The sequence below is a fragment of the Colobus angolensis genome, unplaced genomic scaffold, assembly GCF_000951035.1.
Source record: "Colobus angolensis palliatus isolate OR3802 unplaced genomic scaffold, Cang.pa_1.0 Scaffold76, whole genome shotgun sequence".
Lineage (NCBI taxonomy): Eukaryota > Metazoa > Chordata > Mammalia > Primates > Cercopithecidae > Colobus > Colobus angolensis.
The window spans coordinates 4618609-4638581 of record NW_012121376.1 but is presented as its reverse complement, the minus strand read 5'-3'; the positions used below and the strand labels follow the sequence as shown (position 1 = coordinate 4638581).

At 47.6% G+C, this 19973-nt stretch overlaps 2 protein-coding genes across 4 annotated transcripts in view; one reads left to right on the top strand and one right to left on the bottom strand.

The window, feature by feature from the left end:
* Positions 1-7672, top strand: part of GSE1 (Gse1 coiled-coil protein) — a 312635-nt gene extending 304963 nt beyond the window's left edge. For all 3 annotated transcript variants that reach the window (XM_011928051.1, XM_011928052.1, XM_011928053.1), the window contains 2 exons: positions 2763-2866; positions 3902-7672. In XM_011928051.1, coding sequence (XP_011783441.1) covers positions 2763-2866; positions 3902-4036 — 239 coding nt within the window. In that variant the 3' untranslated portion in view covers positions 4037-7672. The remainder of the gene's footprint in view (positions 1-2762; positions 2867-3901) is intronic.
* A 1749-nt stretch (positions 7673-9421) lies between these two features.
* On the bottom strand, positions 9422-19838 carry GINS2 (GINS complex subunit 2 (Psf2 homolog)). Its single transcript, XM_011928050.1, has 5 exons — positions 19655-19838; positions 18299-18413; positions 13327-13426; positions 10286-10412; positions 9422-10081 (listed from the first exon to the last, which is right to left on the bottom strand). The coding sequence occupies exons 1-5, from the start codon at positions 19742-19744 to the stop codon at positions 9956-9958; spliced, it is 558 nt and encodes a 185-aa protein (XP_011783440.1). The 5' UTR covers positions 19745-19838; the 3' UTR covers positions 9422-9955.
* Positions 19839-19973: the final 135 nt, after the last annotated feature.

Genomic DNA, 19973 nt, shown 5'->3' with positions numbered 1-19973 from the left:
TCAGAATTTATGTGAAGCCCTCGGCTCGGTCCTTCAACCATCTTCCTACATTACCTGGAAGGGAGCTGCTGTCTGTCCTCTGCAGAGGGATACCTTCCAATAGTTAAATTATCTGGTTCCTCATTGAAACAAGTTATTTTTCTTTGTTTCATATAATCAGAGCCAGACTGATGATAAAATATGTTCCTAATCAATTGTCTCAGATAAGTGACCAAGACAGGATTTTCCACATTTTAGTCTACATTCTAATCTTAAAGGAATAAAGCACTGAATTGGGACTAACATTCTGATAGGTTGCACCATTAAGAGTATTCAGAGAGCATCAAAAAGGAGCCCACACCTTCAGCAGGGAAGGATTCTAACACAGGGAATCTGCAGTTTGTAGCAGAATGGTATTTTCCTCAAGTAGCTCATAATACTGCCAAATCTCAAAAATTAAGCTGAATTTCAAACCAGATACTCCACTCCCCCTTTCCCTGAGCCTCGTGTTTCATGCAAGTGTAGACAATTCCAGGGATCCACCACAAGATGGAGATGGTCAGCACAAACCAATTCTGTTCCTCTTTAAAGTGTATATTAGCCACTTAGCAATCTCTATACTCTTTCAAGTAACCAAGCTGTTGACTTTCTTACTACTTGCAGTAGCCTGTCCCCAACTTTTCGATCCAGTGCTTAACCTAAAAAACTCCTTAACTCTGCCTTGACCTGAGGAAGACCATGCTAATTGGTGTTATTTTGTATGTACCCTGTGCTTAATTCTAGAACAGTAAACCCATACACAGGTGGGAGGGAGGAACACCGGTGCCTCGGTCACTCTGGGGGCAGTTTAGATGCTGTGAAATTAAACCTGTTCTAAGTGTACTTGTTTGAATTAATTGTATTGTAATATTATTTGTTGAATGTAGTAATTAGGTATTTATGAATATATTGCTGTAATTTCTGACAACATCCAAAAAAATAAAATCTTCCTAAATCATGTTAAAAGGAAAATCTTTTTTTATGATATAATAAAACAAGGCCAAACAAAGCTCCATAACTACATCTGCACAGATAAAACACATAGACAGATGCAGCTGCCTCGACTGGTTCAGGTTCTAAGAGGAGGGCATTAGGACCCCTTGCCCTCTACAATAACAAGTAGTTTCATTCTAAAAGATCCCCAGATGAAAGCAGGAGGATTCCGAGGAAGGGTAAGATGAAAGAACAAGTCTTAGGACCTGAACCAACTCTGAACAGCACCTTAAATTATGGAGATCTCACCTTTTGGTCCCAGTCTTCCAGGTCTGACCCTTCAGTGTCCAAATAACCCCCAACACCTGCCTGGCGGGGACACGTGGGCAGCAACATGGAGCAATAGTGCACAGCACGCTAGACACTGGAGGGCTGAAGCTGGGTGATGGTCTTTTTAGGTTCAGCCTGTCACACGTGCATTCTCAGAGCTCCCCAAACAGCACCCCACTGCTTTTGGCCCACTGGTGTCCAGCCACACATAGGCTGGCCAGGCGTGCCGGCTCCTGCTTGCAACCCCAGTGCTTTGGGAGGCTGTGGTGGGAGGACTGCGTGAACCCAGGGGTTGGAGGCTGCAGTGAGCTACGGTCATCCCATTCTACTGCAGCCTGGGTGACAGAACAAGACCCTGTCTAAAAACAAAGTTAAACATTTGTGTGAGATGGAGTCTTGCCCACGTACAGTGGCGCGATTTGGGTCACCACAACCTCTGCCTCTCGGGTTCAAGCCGTTCTCCTGCCTCAGCTTCCCGAGTACCTGCGACTATAGGCACGTGCCACCACACCCGGCAAATTTTTTTGTGTGTGTTTTAATAGAGACGGGGTTTCACCATGTTAGCCAGGGTAGTCCCAATCTCCTGACCTCATGATCCACCCGCCTTGGCCTCCCAGAGTGCTGGGATTACAGGCATGAGCCACCGCACCTGGGTGGTTTTTTTTTTTACGTTGCCTGTGATTATTCCTTAGATCTTAGGAATCACAGATGATCAAACCTGCAAATACAAGGTTTGGTTCTTTCCTTTTGAATTTGTCTGATTGTAATGTCACTCCAAGTGCTGCCAAAGAGAGGCATTGGTGGGGCCCTTGTCTGTGCAACTTTAAAGCATCCCATTAAACAGTGAAAGTTCCCATTTCCAGAGTTTTTCATCCTTTGATTTTTTTCTTGATGTTGCTCCATCCTTAAATTCGTTAGTACTTTTAGGATTTTTAACGTATGTTCATTAGTATTAGACTCTAGTTTTATTGTACTTTGTTATCCAGATTGTTAGCACTTTCCCTGTTTTTCATTCTCTGAAACACTGTATAAAGTAGGAATTTGTCCTTAAAGATTTGACGTCACCCTCCTATTAAAACTAGGCCTGGTATCTTTTGGTAGAGCAGAGGCTTTATTTTATTAATTAAATCTGTGCTTTAAGTTTACTCTGGCCTTTTTCCAGCAGCCTAAACTGAAAGCCTATTTTGTTTTTGAAAGATGCATTTGAAGGCCATCAAATTTCTTCCTAATCTGTATCAAATTGCCTTTAAGTCCTGGATCCTTTCTTTATTCCTGTGTATTGGGCTTAATTTAGTGATGTTTATGTATTTATTGGTACAATTCAAAGGGCTGGGAACATTGTGGCCCACAGGAGAGGCCTTTGCTGGCTGCATTGGAGAGAGGTTTTGGGCTCTGCTGGGCAGTGTGTGAAGAGGAGAGCATTCGCCAGACCTCGGGGCCCCTGCACACAGAAGATACATTACCATCTCCTGTCTTTTCAGAGCAAAATCTGGAACGGCAGGTGTTGCAGACACAATGCAGACGACTGGAGGCCCGGCACTACAGCCTCAGCCTGACGGCAGAGCAGCTCTCCCACAGCGTGGCGGTGAGTTGGGAAGGGAAGAAACGTTCAAACACGCAACGTTTTGAGTTTGGGTTCAGAAGCACCCATGAAGATAAGTTTCAAAGAGGAAATGGGCTCTTAAGAGGTCACAATTTGGACTGCATGCAATGGCCCACACCTGTAATCCCAGCACTTTGGGAGGCTGAGGCAGGAGGATCATATGATCCCAGGAGTTCAGGGCTGCAGTGAGCGCCGATCATGCCACTGCACTCCAGCCTGGTTGACAGAGCAAGACCACTGTCTCCTAAAGGGGAAAATTCAGACACTAGTTGATTAGGATTTAGCTAAGGAAGGAAATATCGTTAACATAGAATAGGGATGCTGTTTGCAGAATGAATTATTGCCTGTATCGGTCTCCCCTACCGTGATTTGCTAAGGAGAGCAGCAGGGTTTTATTAGAGAAGGGAAGCTGAAGCAACCGAAACCATCTCACCCGGCTCACAGCCACACTAGCAGGACTGGTCCGGCAGATGTCCTTGTGGGGCAGGGATGGGAAGCAGGTCTCAGATCACTCCCAAAGTTTTTACATCTGGGGGGTTCCAAGAACTCCGAGTTTGAGCCAAGACAGCAGCAGATGCCGATTCTTAAGACTGGAAGAACCAGGGACAGAACACAGGCTGAAAAGGAGACTTTATTTTTTGAGGTCAAGTCTCATTGTCATCCAAGCTGGAATGCAATGGCATAATCTCAGCTTACTGCAACCTCTGCCTTCTAGGTTCAAGCGAATTCTCCTGCCTCAGCCTCCTGAGCAGCTAGGATTATAGGCATATGACACCACGCCTGGCTAATTTTTTTATGTTTAGTAGATGGGGTTTCCCCATGTTGGCCCGGCTGGTCTCGACCTCCCGACCTCAGGTGATTTGCCCGCCTCAACCTTTTAAAGTGCTGGGATTACAGGCGTGAGCCACCACGCCCAGCCGGGACATTTTCAAATGTAGGTTTGCCGTTCCATCCAGCATCATGCTTATCCTTACAGAGGAAACAGATTGGTTTTGACACAAATTTCCCTCTCTCTAGGAGTTGAGGAGCCAGAAACAGAAGATGGTCTCAGAACGGGAGCGGCTCCAGGCAGAACTGGACCACTTACGAAAGTGCCTTGCCTTGCCTGCAATGCACTGGCCTAGGGGCTACCTGAAGGGATACCCCAGGTGACGGTTTCCCTTGCACTAGGCCGAACCTATAGTATAGAAATATTATCTATTTTATTACCTTGAATATTTAATATTTTTCACTGGGAGGTTTGAAGCTTACAAAATGAGAATGTGCCATGCATGAAGCAAAGGATTCCGGGCTCCAGAAAAGAAGAATGAACTCACCTTGACGTCAATGCAATTGAATCAACATTGTCATTCAGCGAGCAACCAATGTAGGAGTGCCCATACTTTTTCTTTTTAAAGGTGGTTTTAGTCCTTCCTCGCCCACATTATTTCTTAATCTGAACGTGAAGGCTCCATTAGCAACACTAAAACGTGATCATTGACAGCCCCCTGTGCAGATGAGTGGATCAAACCGGTTCTGTTCTTTCTTGTGTTGCCATGTTACTATGCCTCAAGCCCAGTTTGCTTTTGCCGCAGTGATGGGGCCAGTCTCACTCCTCCCAGGAGTGAAACTTGCTTCATCTGAAAAGGTTGGGTGCATTGTAAGTAAAAAAGGGCTTATTTGTTTCATTTACTTTCCTGCAAAATTTTCTTCAAAGCAGCAAGTCCTAGGAGCACACAAAGCAACCCAAAGGCTTTTCCCTGGAAAAGCTCTTACCTAAAGATAAAACCAATTCACAAACTGAAGGTACCTTTTTATTACTCCGTGGGGAGCATGTACAGAGCTCTGTGTATACACAGCTTCACACCCACTAGATTGTTGCTACAGTGGGTGGGGTTTTCATACAGACGTAAATTTTGAGAGAAAAGTCAAAGGTGCTTCAGCCTTGTACTGTGTATATATATTAAAAAAACAAAGTTTTGTATGTTTTTATTACTTTAACTATTGTTATAAAAAGCCTGCCATTTTTAATATGTGGTTTGGGGGATTTTTGTTTGTTTTTCCTGTTTGGGGGTTTTGTTTGTTTTGTTTTGGGCAAAAAAAAAAAAAAAACCTTGCTTTTAGTGTTTGTACTGCTGCTGGTCAGGACGTTAAAATATTGAAGTGTTTTTAAAAATTAAAGAAGAAGAAAAGTAAAAGAGCTTACCACTGGCGCCTATGCGATCACTTCATTTTGAGTTTGAGTTGCACCAGAAGCTGCCGTAGAAAGCCATGCGCTACTGCTTACCTCCTCCACTCCCCTCCCCGCCCCCAGCATCTGGACAAGCTCATAGCAAATATTACCCATTGCTATCAAGGGGAGGTCTGTAGAACCTATGTGTGACAATCATGTGCACACATGGGTGGGGGCTTTTAAAAACCTTTCAGGAAGTCTGATTTCTGTGATTCATAGAATGCTAGTGTGAGAGCAGGTACAGAATAGGAACGTCAGAGGCTTTATTCCAATGCAATGCAATGCTTTGTAAAAGCCACGAGGTCTGAGCTGAACCTCTCCTTTTTGAACTTACTGTGATAAGCACAGGAATGGTCAGAAACTGGGCTCATCACACCAAGGCAAAGTAATGGGCAAGTCTTCCTCCTTGTCCTAGTTACTGCTTGTGGAGGCAGTGTTTAGATCAAGAAGGCCTCTCTTGCTCCCAAGGGCCCTCACCAGAGGCCAGGGCTGCCAGTCACTGGTCTGGGGGGGGTGGAGGCCTGAGCTCAGGGCAGATTGCCTGACCTGTGTGCTGGCTGCTCACTGCTGTGACCAGCGGCAGAGCCCTTGGCTCTAGCTCTTGCTGCGCAGAACAGCTTGCTGGCAGCTGGCATCATGTCGCTTTATCTGCCCCCGCACAGTTTGCTTTGTACGTCTGCCAAGAATCTTCCAGTTATTAGCAAACTCAGACAAATGTACCGCCAGTATTATCAGCAGTCAACAAGCGCCTTCCTCTCCACAGAAGCGGCTGGAAGAGAACTCGAGGGGCTGTGCTGCGGCCTCCCCTCGAAAGACACTGGGAGCTCAGCATGTCCCACAGGTGTTCAGAGGGAGTCGGCTACAAATAATCAGGGCAAAAATCTCACTGGATTTCTCCACTGAAAACCTGCGAGGTTTCTGGTCTGAAGGCTTAAGAGTCACATCTTAGCACTTCTGCTCTCAGGCCTCCTCCTCCATCACAGATGTCTGGATGCTTTTGGTAACGGCCTTGGCTAAAGTAAAAGGGAAAAGTAGATCCGATAACTTAAAAACATAGCTCATCCCTTACCATCCAAGGGGTGCTCCCTTGGTTGGATTTTCTGTGACAGCACAGGGGACAGGTGGTACACCATGAGGGGTCTGCCCAGGGTGGAAGCAGTGTCACTGTGCTAGCAATAGTTGGCTTCTCCCCTGCCAGTGGAAACCCCACTTCTGCCCGGTCCTTGAGCTTCTCGCCCAGTCTCCCCATCCTTCCACCTACTTGTGGCGATTTGAGTACTCCTGCTCAAGAAATACGACAATCAGAATACAAACCAGTGAGGCAACACGAATAAACTAAGAAAAAGGTAAGAAGTGTTTCTCAAAAATGAAAGCACACCACCCAAGACACAGTACCCAATCACGGTTTTCCCATCCAACAATCAGTTTCATACTTTGAAAACTTACTTTCAGATGATTCTCAACACAGTAGCACCTAAATCTGTCTTCACTTGGGCTTAAAAGTTGACATGCAATCTCAAGTTTTTTGTTCAGCTATTTCATGTTGAGTAATACGTCAAATCCGCTCTGGAGTCGATTATGCCACCTGTGTATCAGAATTTATGTGAAGCCCTCGGCTCGGTCCTTCAACCATCTTCCTACATTACCTGGAAGGGAGCTGCTGTCTGTCCTCTGCAGAGGGATACCTTCCAATAGTTAAATTATCTGGTTCCTCATTGAAACAAGTTATTTTTCTTTGTTTCATATAATCAGAGCCAGACTGATGATAAAATATGTTCCTAATCAATTGTCTCAGATAAGTGACCAAGACAGGATTTTCCACATTTTAGTCTACATTCTAATCTTAAAGGAATAAAGCACTGAATTGGGACTAACATTCTGATAGGTTGCACCATTAAGAGTATTCAGAGAGCATCAAAAAGGAGCCCACACCTTCAGCAGGGAAGGATTCTAACACAGGGAATCTGCAGTTTGTAGCAGAATGGTATTTTCCTCAAGTAGCTCATAATACTGCCAAATCTCAAAAATTAAGCTGAATTTCAAACCAGATACTCCACTCCCCCTTTCCCTGAGCCTCGTGTTTCATGCAAGTGTAGACAATTCCAGGGATCCACCACAAGATGGAGATGGTCAGCACAAACCAATTCTGTTCCTCTTTAAAGTGTATATTAGCCACTTAGCAATCTCTATACTCTTTCAAGTAACCAAGCTGTTGACTTTCTTACTACTTGCAGTAGCCTGTCCCCAACTTTTCGATCCAGTGCTTAACCTAAAAAACTCCTTAACTCTGCCTTGACCTGAGGAAGACCATGCTAATTGGTGTTATTTTGTATGTACCCTGTGCTTAATTCTAGAACAGTAAACCCATACACAGGTGGGAGGGAGGAACACCGGTGCCTCGGTCACTCTGGGGGCAGTTTAGATGCTGTGAAATTAAACCTGTTCTAAGTGTACTTGTTTGAATTAATTGTATTGTAATATTATTTGTTGAATGTAGTAATTAGGTATTTATGAATATATTGCTGTAATTTCTGACAACATCCAAAAAAATAAAATCTTCCTAAATCATGTTAAAAGGAAAATCTTTTTTTATGATATAATAAAACAAGGCCAAACAAAGCTCCATAACTACATCTGCACAGATAAAACACATAGACAGATGCAGCTGCCTCGACTGGTTCAGGTTCTAAGAGGAGGGCATTAGGACCCCTTGCCCTCTACAATAACAAGTAGTTTCATTCTAAAAGATCCCCAGATGAAAGCAGGAGGATTCCGAGGAAGGGTAAGATGAAAGAACAAGTCTTAGGACCTGAACCAACTCTGAACAGCACCTTAAATTATGGAGATCTCACCTTTTGGTCCCAGTCTTCCAGGTCTGACCCTTCAGTGTCCAAATAACCCCCAACACCTGCCTGGCGGGGACACGTGGGCAGCAACATGGAGCAATAGTGCACAGCACGCTAGACACTGGAGGGCTGAAGCTGGGTGATGGTCTTTTTAGGTTCAGCCTGTCACACGTGCATTCTCAGAGCTCCCCAAACAGCACCCCACTGCTTTTGGCCCACTGGTGTCCAGCCACACATAGGCTGGCCAGGCGTGCCGGCTCCTGCTTGCAACCCCAGTGCTTTGGGAGGCTGTGGTGGGAGGACTGCGTGAACCCAGGGGTTGGAGGCTGCAGTGAGCTACGGTCATCCCATTCTACTGCAGCCTGGGTGACAGAACAAGACCCTGTCTAAAAACAAAGTTAAACATTTGTGTGAGATGGAGTCTTGCCCACGTACAGTGGCGCGATTTGGGTCACCACAACCTCTGCCTCTCGGGTTCAAGCCGTTCTCCTGCCTCAGCTTCCCGAGTACCTGCGACTATAGGCACGTGCCACCACACCCGGCAAATTTTTTTGTGTGTGTTTTAATAGAGACGGGGTTTCACCATGTTAGCCAGGGTAGTCCCAATCTCCTGACCTCATGATCCACCCGCCTTGGCCTCCCAGAGTGCTGGGATTACAGGCGTGAGCCACTGTGCCCGGCCAAAAATTAAAGTTTTTTTTAAAACTGGTTACAGAACCTTCTATCCATTGCATGATGCTGGTCAATCATTTCATCTCTCAAGGCAATGTAATTTCTGTAAAGGATCTAACAATTCCAAAATGCTACAAATTAAGTAATTTCCTCTTAGGAAAAAAATAATTTCCCCTGAGCCCACTGTTACCTACAACAAAGAATCCTTCCCTAAATGCATCAGGGCAGCGTTAAAAGTCTAACTTTTCTTTTCTTTTTTTTGAGATGGAGTCTCGCTCTATCACCCAGGCTGGAGTGCAGTGGCCAGATCTCAGCTCACTGCAAGCTCCGCCTCCTGGGTTTAACGCCATTCTCCTGACAGCCTCCCGAGTAGCTGGGACTACAGGCGCCCGCCACCTCGCCCGGCTAGTTTTTTGTATTTTTTAGTAGAGACGGGGTGTTAGCCAGGATGGTCTCGATCTCTTGACCTCATGATCCACCCGTCTCGGCCTCCCAAAGTGCTGGGATTACAGGCTTGAGCCACCGCGCCCGGCCTAAAAGTCTAACTTTTCTTCTAGCATTGTCTTAAGTGTCATTCGTGCTCAATACATTGGTTTCGTTTTTTTTCCTGACTCTCCTCTTGATAAGAAACCCATTAAACCTGAGCTAGAAGTAGCCAAGAGAACGAGACACCCCAGGTGTTGGTTTGCAGTTTCCAGTTGACTGCTGTGCGCCTCAGTTTAGTTTACTGAGTCATCTAAGCCACAGGCTCAGTCCTTTTACTTGGTAGTTACGCAGGACAAAAACCTAAAGACTCAAGAGTTAGGCTGGGTCCATGTTTATTATGCATCAGGGCTTAGAGGAAAAGCACTGGTCAGCACTGTTAGCTGCACCATCTGCCATCCTTCCCTGTGAGCCACCTCCGGGAGGGTCCAAATTCAGCCCATTTCGAAACCAGGATCAGGAAGGCAGAAAAAAGGCCTGTGGGCCACATGGCCAGTCCTGCTGAATCAGTCACTGAACACTTGCCCAGGTGTGACCGATTCCACGCAGGAGACCCATGTGGCTCTGCTAGGGAGACTACCTTATTTGCCTAAAGCTTTTTTCTTTCTCAAAAGGGGGAAAAAAAAAAAAAGGCTGGTTTCTAAAAACAGATGTGGAATTGAAGAATGTCCCAGGGAGCTAAGTTTTAAGGACTCATCACAAACTTGTTGCTTCTCCAACAATGTCCTGAATCCATTCCTTGCACCATCACATGTTTGTCATGCATTCAGAGTGTTTCTAGAGCTCCAGAACCACGAGTACCTCATCACGTCCTGAGCACTCACATTCCCCAGCAAGCCGCCTGCACCAGGCCTTTCTCTAGAAGTCCTGAGACTGAGTACTCTCCGAAGGCTGGAGGTTTGTGCGGAGTTTGTACATGTGGTTGAGCGCTTGTGTGAGGAAAGTCCCGCTGGTGTTGATCTCCATCAAGGTCAAGTTATCCAGCTAAAACAAGAAAACAGACCAAGTTGGCCAAGGAGTTTTTGATTTTGAGGAAAAGGTAAACTCTACCGAATAAAAATAAGAAACCAATGAACTTTCTAAAAAGCACAGCTAGTAATGCCTGCCTGTAATAGCCTCAGCAGACAGGAGGCCATGTGAAATTATGCAGCATCAAGGCCACTAGCACCCAGGTGAGGCGGCACCTACCTTGGCATGTGCCTCCTGCTGTCTCACAAAGCTGTCAGCAGACACTCGGAGTTTGGCTATACGAGTGTCCCACATATCCTTGACCAGGGTCCGGATTTCATCTGCCTTCGGGATGTTGTCTGAAGCACTAAAGGAGCAAGGGGTAAGTCAGTCAGGGAACACTCGATAAGCTGAGGCAATGCTGGATAGAGTGGCTCTTTTCAGGCAAAATACTCCGGCTATTCCAGACTCAGCAAGTCTGTTTTGCTTTGTTTTCAACTTTAGGATGTAAAGATGTGTAGCAGTTAAGCTTGGTGCCAAGGACATTCGGCAGTGATCCACAGGTGTTTCTTTTGCTCACAGTAACTATCCCATGGCAGGCTGCTGAACAGGACTTCTGTTTACCTAAGAAAATTAGTAGAGAATCAGCTCTACTTCAGAACCCTCTGTCTCAGGATAACAGCATTCTGTGCTGCATAACCTCCATCTAGAAGGAATCGGTTTCAAGGGCTGGCTCAAAGGTCGAGTTCTATTGCTCCTTATTTACAGAGTGTTGAGCAGATCTCCCTATTCCCCACCAGGAATCCAGGGCTCACAGCCTAAAGAAGCAGAACACCAGCTCCATGCAAGGTACTGGGCTCAGCACTTTACCTGGCATTTCTATCCTCATAAAAGCCCTGAAGGGAAGGGACTCTCCTGCTCTTCAGAGAAGACAAAAACAATTTTCAAAAATCACACAGAAGAAACTGCAAATTAGTATACAGCGAGCACACCTACACATAGCAAAATTCTAGCTAGAAGCTCAAAGTCAGCAAGGGCTGAAGGAAGGCTTTCACAAAGTTGAGGCTCCCTTTGTGAAATATTTTAAACTAACCTTGGAAGAAAAACTACAAGATAAAAGCAGAAGCAAATATTGTTCGTCGCTAGGCATTACAGGTTACGCTAGACATTCTCTCTCTGTATGCTACAAATAACTCCTGATTAGTAAGAGGCAAATCACTGGTACAAAATTTATGTGGTGGGTGTTATTTATAAACCCCCAAACATTTAGATCTTGTGCTCTGAATAGCAGGTTAAAGAACAACAGACCCCAACTCCTTGTCAACTTAACTGCAGAACAAATGTAAAATTAAGTCCCTTAACCGAATGAATTATAAAACAAGGTTTTTCATAAAAACTACACAGATATTGAACTTCAAAAACAAAACATGAATAGGCCCCCTCACCTAGCTAATGCCAAATTCTTACCTAGCCTGTTTATAGATCCTCTCCCTTCCAGCTACTGTCCCCACCACCACCGCAGTCTCTCTCAGGTCCCTCTGAGGCCAATGCCCCTCCCAGGGGCTGGCCACTGCAGCAGAATCTATGCCTCCACTCCCCTGCTCCCACGAATGTACTACACATGCTCAAATACCTCTGCTTGCCTGGCTACACCAGGTCCTTCACACTGTGTGCCAGAGCACATCAGCTCCTCCTGCCTCACTGCCCTCTCTCCTACCATCCACCTCCTACAAGTCTGCCCTCCCAGCAAACCTCTATGAGCCCTCTCTGGCACCACTTGGCCTTACTGTGCTCTGATGGACTGTCAAAAGCATTGGTCACACTGAAGATTCACTATGGGCTCCCAGGCCCACATCTCTCCCCGACCCACACCAGGAACCAGACCTATGGGACAAACGCCACTGCTTGGTGCATTGCTGGTTCTCGGCTTTTTATGAAATTCATGGGCTGACTGCAGCCTCATATCAGCCTAAGCACAAGCCCATGCTGTGTCCCCAAGTCTTCCTTTAAATTCAGCAGTGCCATTCGGTGGGCCCCCAGGCCTTCCTGCTGCTCTGCGGCATGCAGTAATACTAGTGTCCCAATGCTTTGTTCTAGTTCTGCTCTTGAACCCAGTTAAAGGATGCCCAGGGGGCTTCAGAAGCTTGACATTGTACAAATGACATTCTAAGTATCTCCCAAGCAAAATTATCCATTTGTCTGCCTTCTTTACTAGTTTCACTCTTTCACTCAACAAACATGAGCCCCAGGCATCTCACTGGGGACATATGCATACGATACCCAGTCCCTGCCCATTTAGAATGGGTACATGTGATGGCACAGCCAGACAAACAAGAAAATTACAGCTGACAAATGCCATAGCAACGTGTAGAGCTGCCAAGAGAACATGTATGCTGAACCCAGAAGAGACATGTTATACTAACCAGCGGAGGTGAGCAGCAGCAGGGAAAGGACAGACTTACACGGCAGTGAACAGTATATGCAAAGTCAGAATTCTTAAAGTGACAGGGGCCAGTGTGAGCCTGAGCCCTCCAGAAGCAGAGGAAAGAGCTGTAAGAGAGGGTGAAAGAGGGAGGGGGAGCACGCACCAGGCTGCACACTGCTTGAACACTATGCTCAGGACTTCAGACTAGAGGGAAGACTGAGGATTTTAAGCAGGGAGTCACATGGCAGTTCTGCCTTTCAAAGGCCACTCTGGCTGTGATGTGAAGAACGAATGGGAAGCTGAGAGGAGCCAGTATGGATGAAGGCAAACAAGCTACAGGGTTACTACAGCATGATTTTGCCAGGAAGTGGGCTTTCCTGTAAACCAAGGGCAGAGGCAAATGTGAGTCCTCTGGCCTCTCCTGCGAAAGACACAAAAAAACTCAAATCCACCTACTACAAGGAGAAACAGGAGTAAAGCTGTGCTAAATAAAACACATACGTGGCAAAGAATGGCTACTGCCGATTCTGTGAGATACTGGTGGCTCACACTGGGGTCCAATGTCGAGTGATGTGAGGCAGAACAAAAAGAGCCAAGGGCGTCACCGGGGGGTGGAAAAAAGGAAAAATGAGAGAGAAAGGGAAAGAACAGAAAGACACACAGAGACAGAGTACACCTGGCAGGTGTGTGTACACAGATGACCTCTGGTCGCTAACCTGAGAAACAGGGTGGCCAGTGCTGCCACTTACTGAGGCAATAAGCAGAGAAGCGGAGAGGAAAAGGCGAGGGTTGGAGGAAGGGCATGGCGAGTCCATCCAGTCTTGGGTGTGGCCTCAAAGAGGTGAGATCTACTTACTGATTTAACAGGAGCTTGGTAAGTTCCATGTAGTAAGGGCTGGGCATTGGGGTAAAAGTTTCTTCCTTTCGTTCATGATCCCTCATCTTCTCCAACTTTTCTGAAATTTAAAAGTTAATACATTTTACCATCATAGATATTTATTAAACCTTCCAAATTTACCTAGTGCCTATATTATCTGGCAAATACATCATCAACTAGCAAATACATGAAAAAATATTTTGGGACAACATTTGTATCATTAACTAGATGATTTGAGGCCTCCTTGAAACTTTCTCTCCAAAAGATAAATTTTTGTCACTGCTTTGGCCTACAGAACATATTCCTAAAAAGAATGTTAGAGTCAAAAGTTTGATGTTTGTTGTGTTTTTTGTTTTTGTTTTTTTTAGGGAAACAGCAAAGTACTTTACCTTTACTGCATTTTTTTTTTTTTTTTTTTTTTTTTTGGAGACGGTCTCTCTCTCATGCCCAGGCTGGAGTGCAGTGGCAACATCACAGCTCACTGCAGCTTCAACCTCCCGGCCTCAAGCAATCCTCCTGCCTCAGCCTCCCAAGGAGTAGCTGAGATCACAGGCACATGCCACCATAACTAGCTAATTTTTTAATTTTTTTGTAGAGACGAGGTCTCACAATGTTGCCCAGGCTAGTCTCAAACTCCTAAGCTCAAGTGATCATCCTGCCTCAGCCTCTCAAAGTGCTGGGATTATAGGAGTGAGTCACCATACCTGGTATTTTGCCTTTGATGCAATAAGTGATCAAAGTAGTCAGTGACTTAAATTTATTTATACTAAGCCTTGTTCAGAAGGGAGCAAGACAACTTACAAAACTAGAGCCACCCCAGCCTGGGTGTGATATAATATCCTAGGGGGCTGAGCCACCCCAGCCTGGGTGCGATACAGTATCCTAGGGGGCTGAGCCACCCCAGCCTGGGTGCGATACAGTATCCTAGGGGGCTGAGCCACCCCAGCCTGGGTGCGATACAGTATCCTAGGGGTTAAGCCACCCTAGCCTGGGCATGATACAATATCCTAGGAGGGTGAAGCCAACCCAGCCGGGAGGAGGCTTGGTATCCTAGAGGGGTTAAAGCCCAGCGTCATCAATCAAACAGCTGTGTCCAGTTCCACCAGCACCGGCACTGTTCTCACACATGCTCCAGTGCCCTCAGCCCTCCCCCTCTGCAGAGAAACCTGTCCTGGGTGTGGACTGTGGAATGTAGCTAAGGGACAAGCACGGAGCACAGCTACGCTGCAGGGTCCCTCTGTAAAGGGCCAACCACCCATCCCCAGGGCCCTTAGTGCCGTCCTGCAATCCTGGCCCAGTTTCCTTGGTCTACTCACCCTCTCTTCCCTCTCTTCATTGCCACCAGCACCACCTCAACCCAACACCCACCTCTCACCTGACACTCAGCTGAGTGGGACCCACATGCCACCCCATCCCCCAAACTCCCTGCGTAGCTCCTGTGCACTCGAGGACCAGCCTTCCAGGTGTCCTGGACCCTCTCACCTGCACAGGAAGGCACTCCAGCAGCTCTCAGGCTCTTGAGTGATCACTATCCCCTCCCTGCTTGATCCTCCCAAACACACTAATAGATACTGCCTTAAAAAGAAGGCCTTCCCCAGACACCCCTCTGAGCTTTCTTCTGAACGCACTAGGCTCCCCTTTTTGTCTCTTGGCAATTCCTCCTGACCTCTCGACACTGGGACACAGAGCTCAGCTTGCAACCCCTTTCTCCACTACCTAAACTCATATCCACACCACCTCATCCAAATACCACCCACGTGCTCAGAAAGACCTCCAAATTTATACTCCCATCAGCCCCTGAGCCCTAACTCCTGACTCAATAATCTCATTGCTGCCGTAACCTCCCTCTGGATATCCAGAAAGCACAATTCAAACCCCAACTCCTGATACCCACTGCAGCCCACAGCCTGCTCCTGCAGCCTCCCACCTCAGAAGACAGCAACTCCCTCTCCTTCTGGGCCTCCAGCCAACAGCCTGGCTGTCAGCTTTCACTCTTCTCCCTCACACCCCATGGCCAGTCCTTCAGCCAATCCTGCTGCTGCTTCCTTCAAAACACACCTAGACGCCCACCACATCTACCTCCATCAGCTAGAGGCCAACCTCAGCGCTTGCCTGGATTCATTCCCTGCTCTGCTCCTATCACACGGACCTTCTCTACACAGAAGAGTGATCCTTTCATTAACATCTGAATCAGCTTATGAAACACCTCTGGTCCACCTTTCTAGCAAATAAAGATACAATCAAAATGTTTGGCCAGGACATGGAACAATAGGAACTCATATTTCTTGTAGGATAAAGGCTCAGCTGCTTTGAAGAACCAGGTGGCCGTTTCTTACAAAGTTAAGCATTATCCCTAAGATCCAGCAAGTCCATCATTCTAGGTGTTTATTTACCCAAGAGAAAAAAACATATCCATGAAAAGACTTGGACAAGGATATTCACAAAAGCCTTATTAATGGCCATAATGAGCCAGGCACAGTGACTCACTCTTGTAATCCCAGCACTTTGGGAGACCGAGGTGGAAGCCCAGGAGAGCAAAACCAGTCTGAGCAACAAAGTGAGACTCTGTCTCTATAAAAATTAGCTGAGTGTGATGGTATACACCTGTAGTCCCAGCTACTCAAGAAGCAGAAGTGGGAGGATCGCTTGAGCCCAGGAGGTGGAGGCTGCAGTGAGCCATGATCAAGTCACTGCACTCCAGCCTGGACATCAGAGCGAGACTCTGTCTCAAAAGCCAGAAATGAGCTGGGCACATTGGTGCACACCTGTAGTCCCAGCTATTAGAGAGGCTGAGACGGGAGGATAGCTTGAGCCCAGGAGTTGGAGGCTGCAATGCACTATGATCACACCTATGAATAACCACTGCAATCCAGCCTGGGCAACAGAGAAATCCTGTCTCTCAATGTTTTTTAGAAGCCAAAAATGGGAATCCCAAATATCTACCAACAGAAGAATCGGTGAACAAATATATAGTATGGAGAGTATCCAGCAACGGAAGAACTAACGAGATAGTGTGGATATGAGTTTAGGTAGTGGAGAAAGGGGTTGGGAGCTGAGCTCTGTGTCCCAGTGTCGAGAACATAAACAGGTAAATCTCAAAAACAGTGTTAGATAACACAAGTCATAAACAAAAAAAATGACATACTAGATTATTCCATTTAAATGAAGTCCCAGAACAGGCAGAATTTTTTTTTTACTTCCTGAGACGGAGTCTCGCTGTGTCTCCCAGGCTGGAGTGCAATGGCACGATCTCGGCTCACTACAACTTCCGCCTCCCGGGTACAGGCAATTCTCCCTGTCTCAGCCTCCCAAGTAGCTGGAATTACAGGCGCCCACTACCATGCCCAACTAATTTTTCTATTTTTTAGTAGAGACGGGGTTTCGCGATGTTGGCCAGGCTGGTCTTGAACTCCTGACCTCAGGTGATCCACCCATCTCAGCCTCCCAAAGTGCTAGGATTACAGGCATGAGTCACCGTGCCCGGCCCAGAACAGGCAGGACTTATCTGTGGTGCAGAAGTCAGGAGGCAGCAGGCTATTGGGTAGGGTCTATAGACTGGCGCCTCACTGTTCCCACAATACGGCTCCAGCCCAGGCAAAAAGCTCAAGGTGAACTCTCCACACCTTCTGACTCTAGCCTGCGATAAAACAGGCCCTTGCCATGTATCACCTCGGGTCTGGATGGAACAAAATTGCCAGAGACTGATTTTAAACAAGGGGCCTGGAGAGGATGCTGCATTAATGGAGCCAGGCCTGGTGGGTCTGTCTGCTAAAAAAGCCTTCTGGACGGGGCAACAACTCACATCTGTAATACAAGCACTCTGAGAGGATCACTTGAGTCCAGGAGTTTGAGACCAGCCTGGGCAACATAGCAAGACCCCATCTCCACTAAAAAAAAAAAATATATATATATATACATATATACACACACACACAAGTTTTAGTAGCACTTGCAGGCTCTTAAAAAAAAAGTGTACAAGTCAATGGTGTTTAGTATATTCAGACTTGGGCAACCATTACCACAATAAATCCCAATTTTCATCATGCCAAAAAGAAACTCCACAATCCCTCCATCACCCAAAGCAAGACCGCCGTACTTAAGCAACTAGTAATCTGTTGTCTCTATTGATTTGCCTATTCTAGACAGTTGATAGAAATGGAATGATACAGTGTGTGGTCTTTTGTGCCTGGTTTCTTTCATTCAGCAAAATGTTTAAGATGTTTCAGGTTCACCCATGCAGTAGCATGTATCAGAATTCCATTCCTTTTTATAGCTGAATAATATTCGACCCTTTTGTGATATATTATTTTCATGCATTCTGTGTAACTGCTTCTCAACATGCTAATCTATACTTAACTTTTAAAAATTTAAAACAAATGCTTCAAGGTCATATATTTATTTTAAAGCAAATTGAAATATCTTACATTAAAATATAGGCTGGGCACAGTGGCTCACACCTGTAATCCCAGCACATCTGCCAAGGTGGCCAGATCGCTTGACCCCAGGAGTTTGAGACCAGCCTGGGCAACATGGCAAGACCCCATCTCTACAAAAACGCAAAAATTAGCAGGGTGTGGTGGCACACGCCAGTGGTCCCAGCTACTTGGGAGGCTGAGGCAGGAGGATCACTTGAACCCAGGAGGTGAAGGCTGCAGTGAGCCGAGACTGCACCATTGCTCTCCAGCCTGGGTGATGGGGTCAGACCCGTCTCAAAAAATAAACTACAATTTTCACCTACACCAAAACCTAACATGACATTAGTAACTCTGGTTAGCAGACTCTGCTGAAAGGTGAATCTGGAAGTATTCCTTTCAGCTGGTCAGTGGATAATAGAACAGAGGAAGCACGGACCTAGTCAGGAAGGAGGATCCATGCCTCCACCGCTTGGGAGAGGGTATCATCCCAAGCCCAGCCCCACCCACTAGTCAACCAGTCTCCACTGCATCCTTACCTACGTCCATCCACTCTGGAGGGAGCAGGCGACATTTCTGTCTTTGTTTCAGGTTAATTGCCAGCCACAGGGGCACTTCCACTGGTAAACCAGGGTTAAAAGGCCCCAGGTCCCCCTGACAAAAGTAAAACAATTCCCCGTAAGATTAAAAAAGAACAAAACAAGCATTACTGTGCGTCACTGCTATCAAATAAGAGGCAAGGCATTGCAGAGGCTGAAGTCCAAATGCAAATAATAAAAACCCGACTATTATCAGACTCAGAACAAAGCACCTCCTAAGCGGCTCCAAGACACCTGCGAGCCTGGAGTGCAGTCCTTCCGGCCTTTCCACGGAGGGGGATGTAAATCCCCCCAGAGTGGGTCGGGGGTGCTCCCTCTCCCGCCTGCACCCTCCAACTCCAGAACAGGTTTCACACACCCAATGATGGGGTCCTGGGGTGCGGGGAGGTGGGTCTGGGCAGGTGCAGAGCCTGCCCTCCTTCTCCCGGACTCCCAATGCCAAGGTGCCTCCCTTATACTAAAAACGCAAAGCCGAGCGGGCGCGGTGGCTGACAATCCCAGCTACTCAGGAGGCTGAGGCAGGAGAATCACCTGAACCCGGGAGGCGGAGGCTTTAGTGAGCCGAGATGGCGCCACTGCACTCCAGCCTGGGCGATAGAGCGAAACTCCAGCTCAAAAATAAAGACAAAAACAAACAAACAGAAGTAAAGCCGACTCTTGCCCATAATCCCAGCACTTTGGAAGGCCGAGGTGGGAGGATCGCCTGGGGGAGCCCAGGAGTTCGAGGCCAGCCCCATCTCTACCAAATAAACAAGACGGGCGCAGTGGCTCACGCCTGTCATCCCAGCACTTTGGAAGACCGAGGCGGGTGGCTCATGAGGTCAGGAGTTCGAGACCAGCCTGGCCAAACATGGTGAAGCCCGTCTCTACCAAAAATACAAAAATTAGCCGGGCGTGGTGGCGGGCGCCTGTAGTCCCAGCTACTTGGGAGACTGAGGCAGGGGAATCGCTTGAACCCGGGAGGCGGAGGCTGCAGTGAGCCTAGATCGCGCCACTGCACTCCAGCCTGGGCGACAGAGCGAGACCGTCTCAAAAACCAAAAAACAAACCAAAAAAGCCCTGTAAACCCAGGCGTTCGGGGCCACTGGCAAACGAGAGCAGCCTCGCTTTCCTCATCCGAGAAGCGGGAACTGCGGTGGGCGAGCCAAGCGCGGAGTGGTGGCCTCCGCAGATGCGGGAGCAGGGCGAGCCCGCGACCCCGGCTCTGAAGGCCACGCGGGAGCCCCGGACGCGCCCAGCCCGGCCTCCCCTCCCCTCCGCGCCCGCCCTGCGCCCCACGGCGGGCCCGGGCCTCACCCCGATGAGGTAGATCTTGTCCAGACTGAAGTTGGGGATAATGGTAACCAGCTCCTTCTCGGCGAGGAACTCGACCTCAGCAGCGTCCATGGCGGCGCGAGCGGCAGGCCAGAGCCTCACGGTCTCCTCTGGTTCCTCAGCGTCCCGGAGGAGGAGCCGTGGCCGCCGTTTTCCCGCCACGGCGGGAGCCCGCCCCGGCCGGAAGACGGCCTGCGCCACCCTATAGGAACGCGGTAGACAGCCTATAGGCGCTGTCTGCGAGCGGCGGGGGCGGAGACCGCGGTCGCAAAGAGCCCGCGGACTGGCAAGGCCAAGGGAG

Coding starts and splice junctions, on each gene's coding strand:
- GINS2 (XM_011928050.1), bottom strand. CDS start 19,744: ATGGACGCTGCTGAGGTCGAGTTCCTCGCCGAGAAGGAGCTGGTTACC. Junction 13,427..18,298: donor TCCAGAGTGGATGGACGTAG/GTAAGGATGCAG, acceptor TTTAAATTTCAG/AAAAGTTGGAGAAGATGAGG. Junction 10,082..10,285: donor AGCAGGAGGCACATGCCAAG/GTAGGTGCCGCC, acceptor TTCTTGTTTTAG/CTGGATAACTTGACCTTGAT.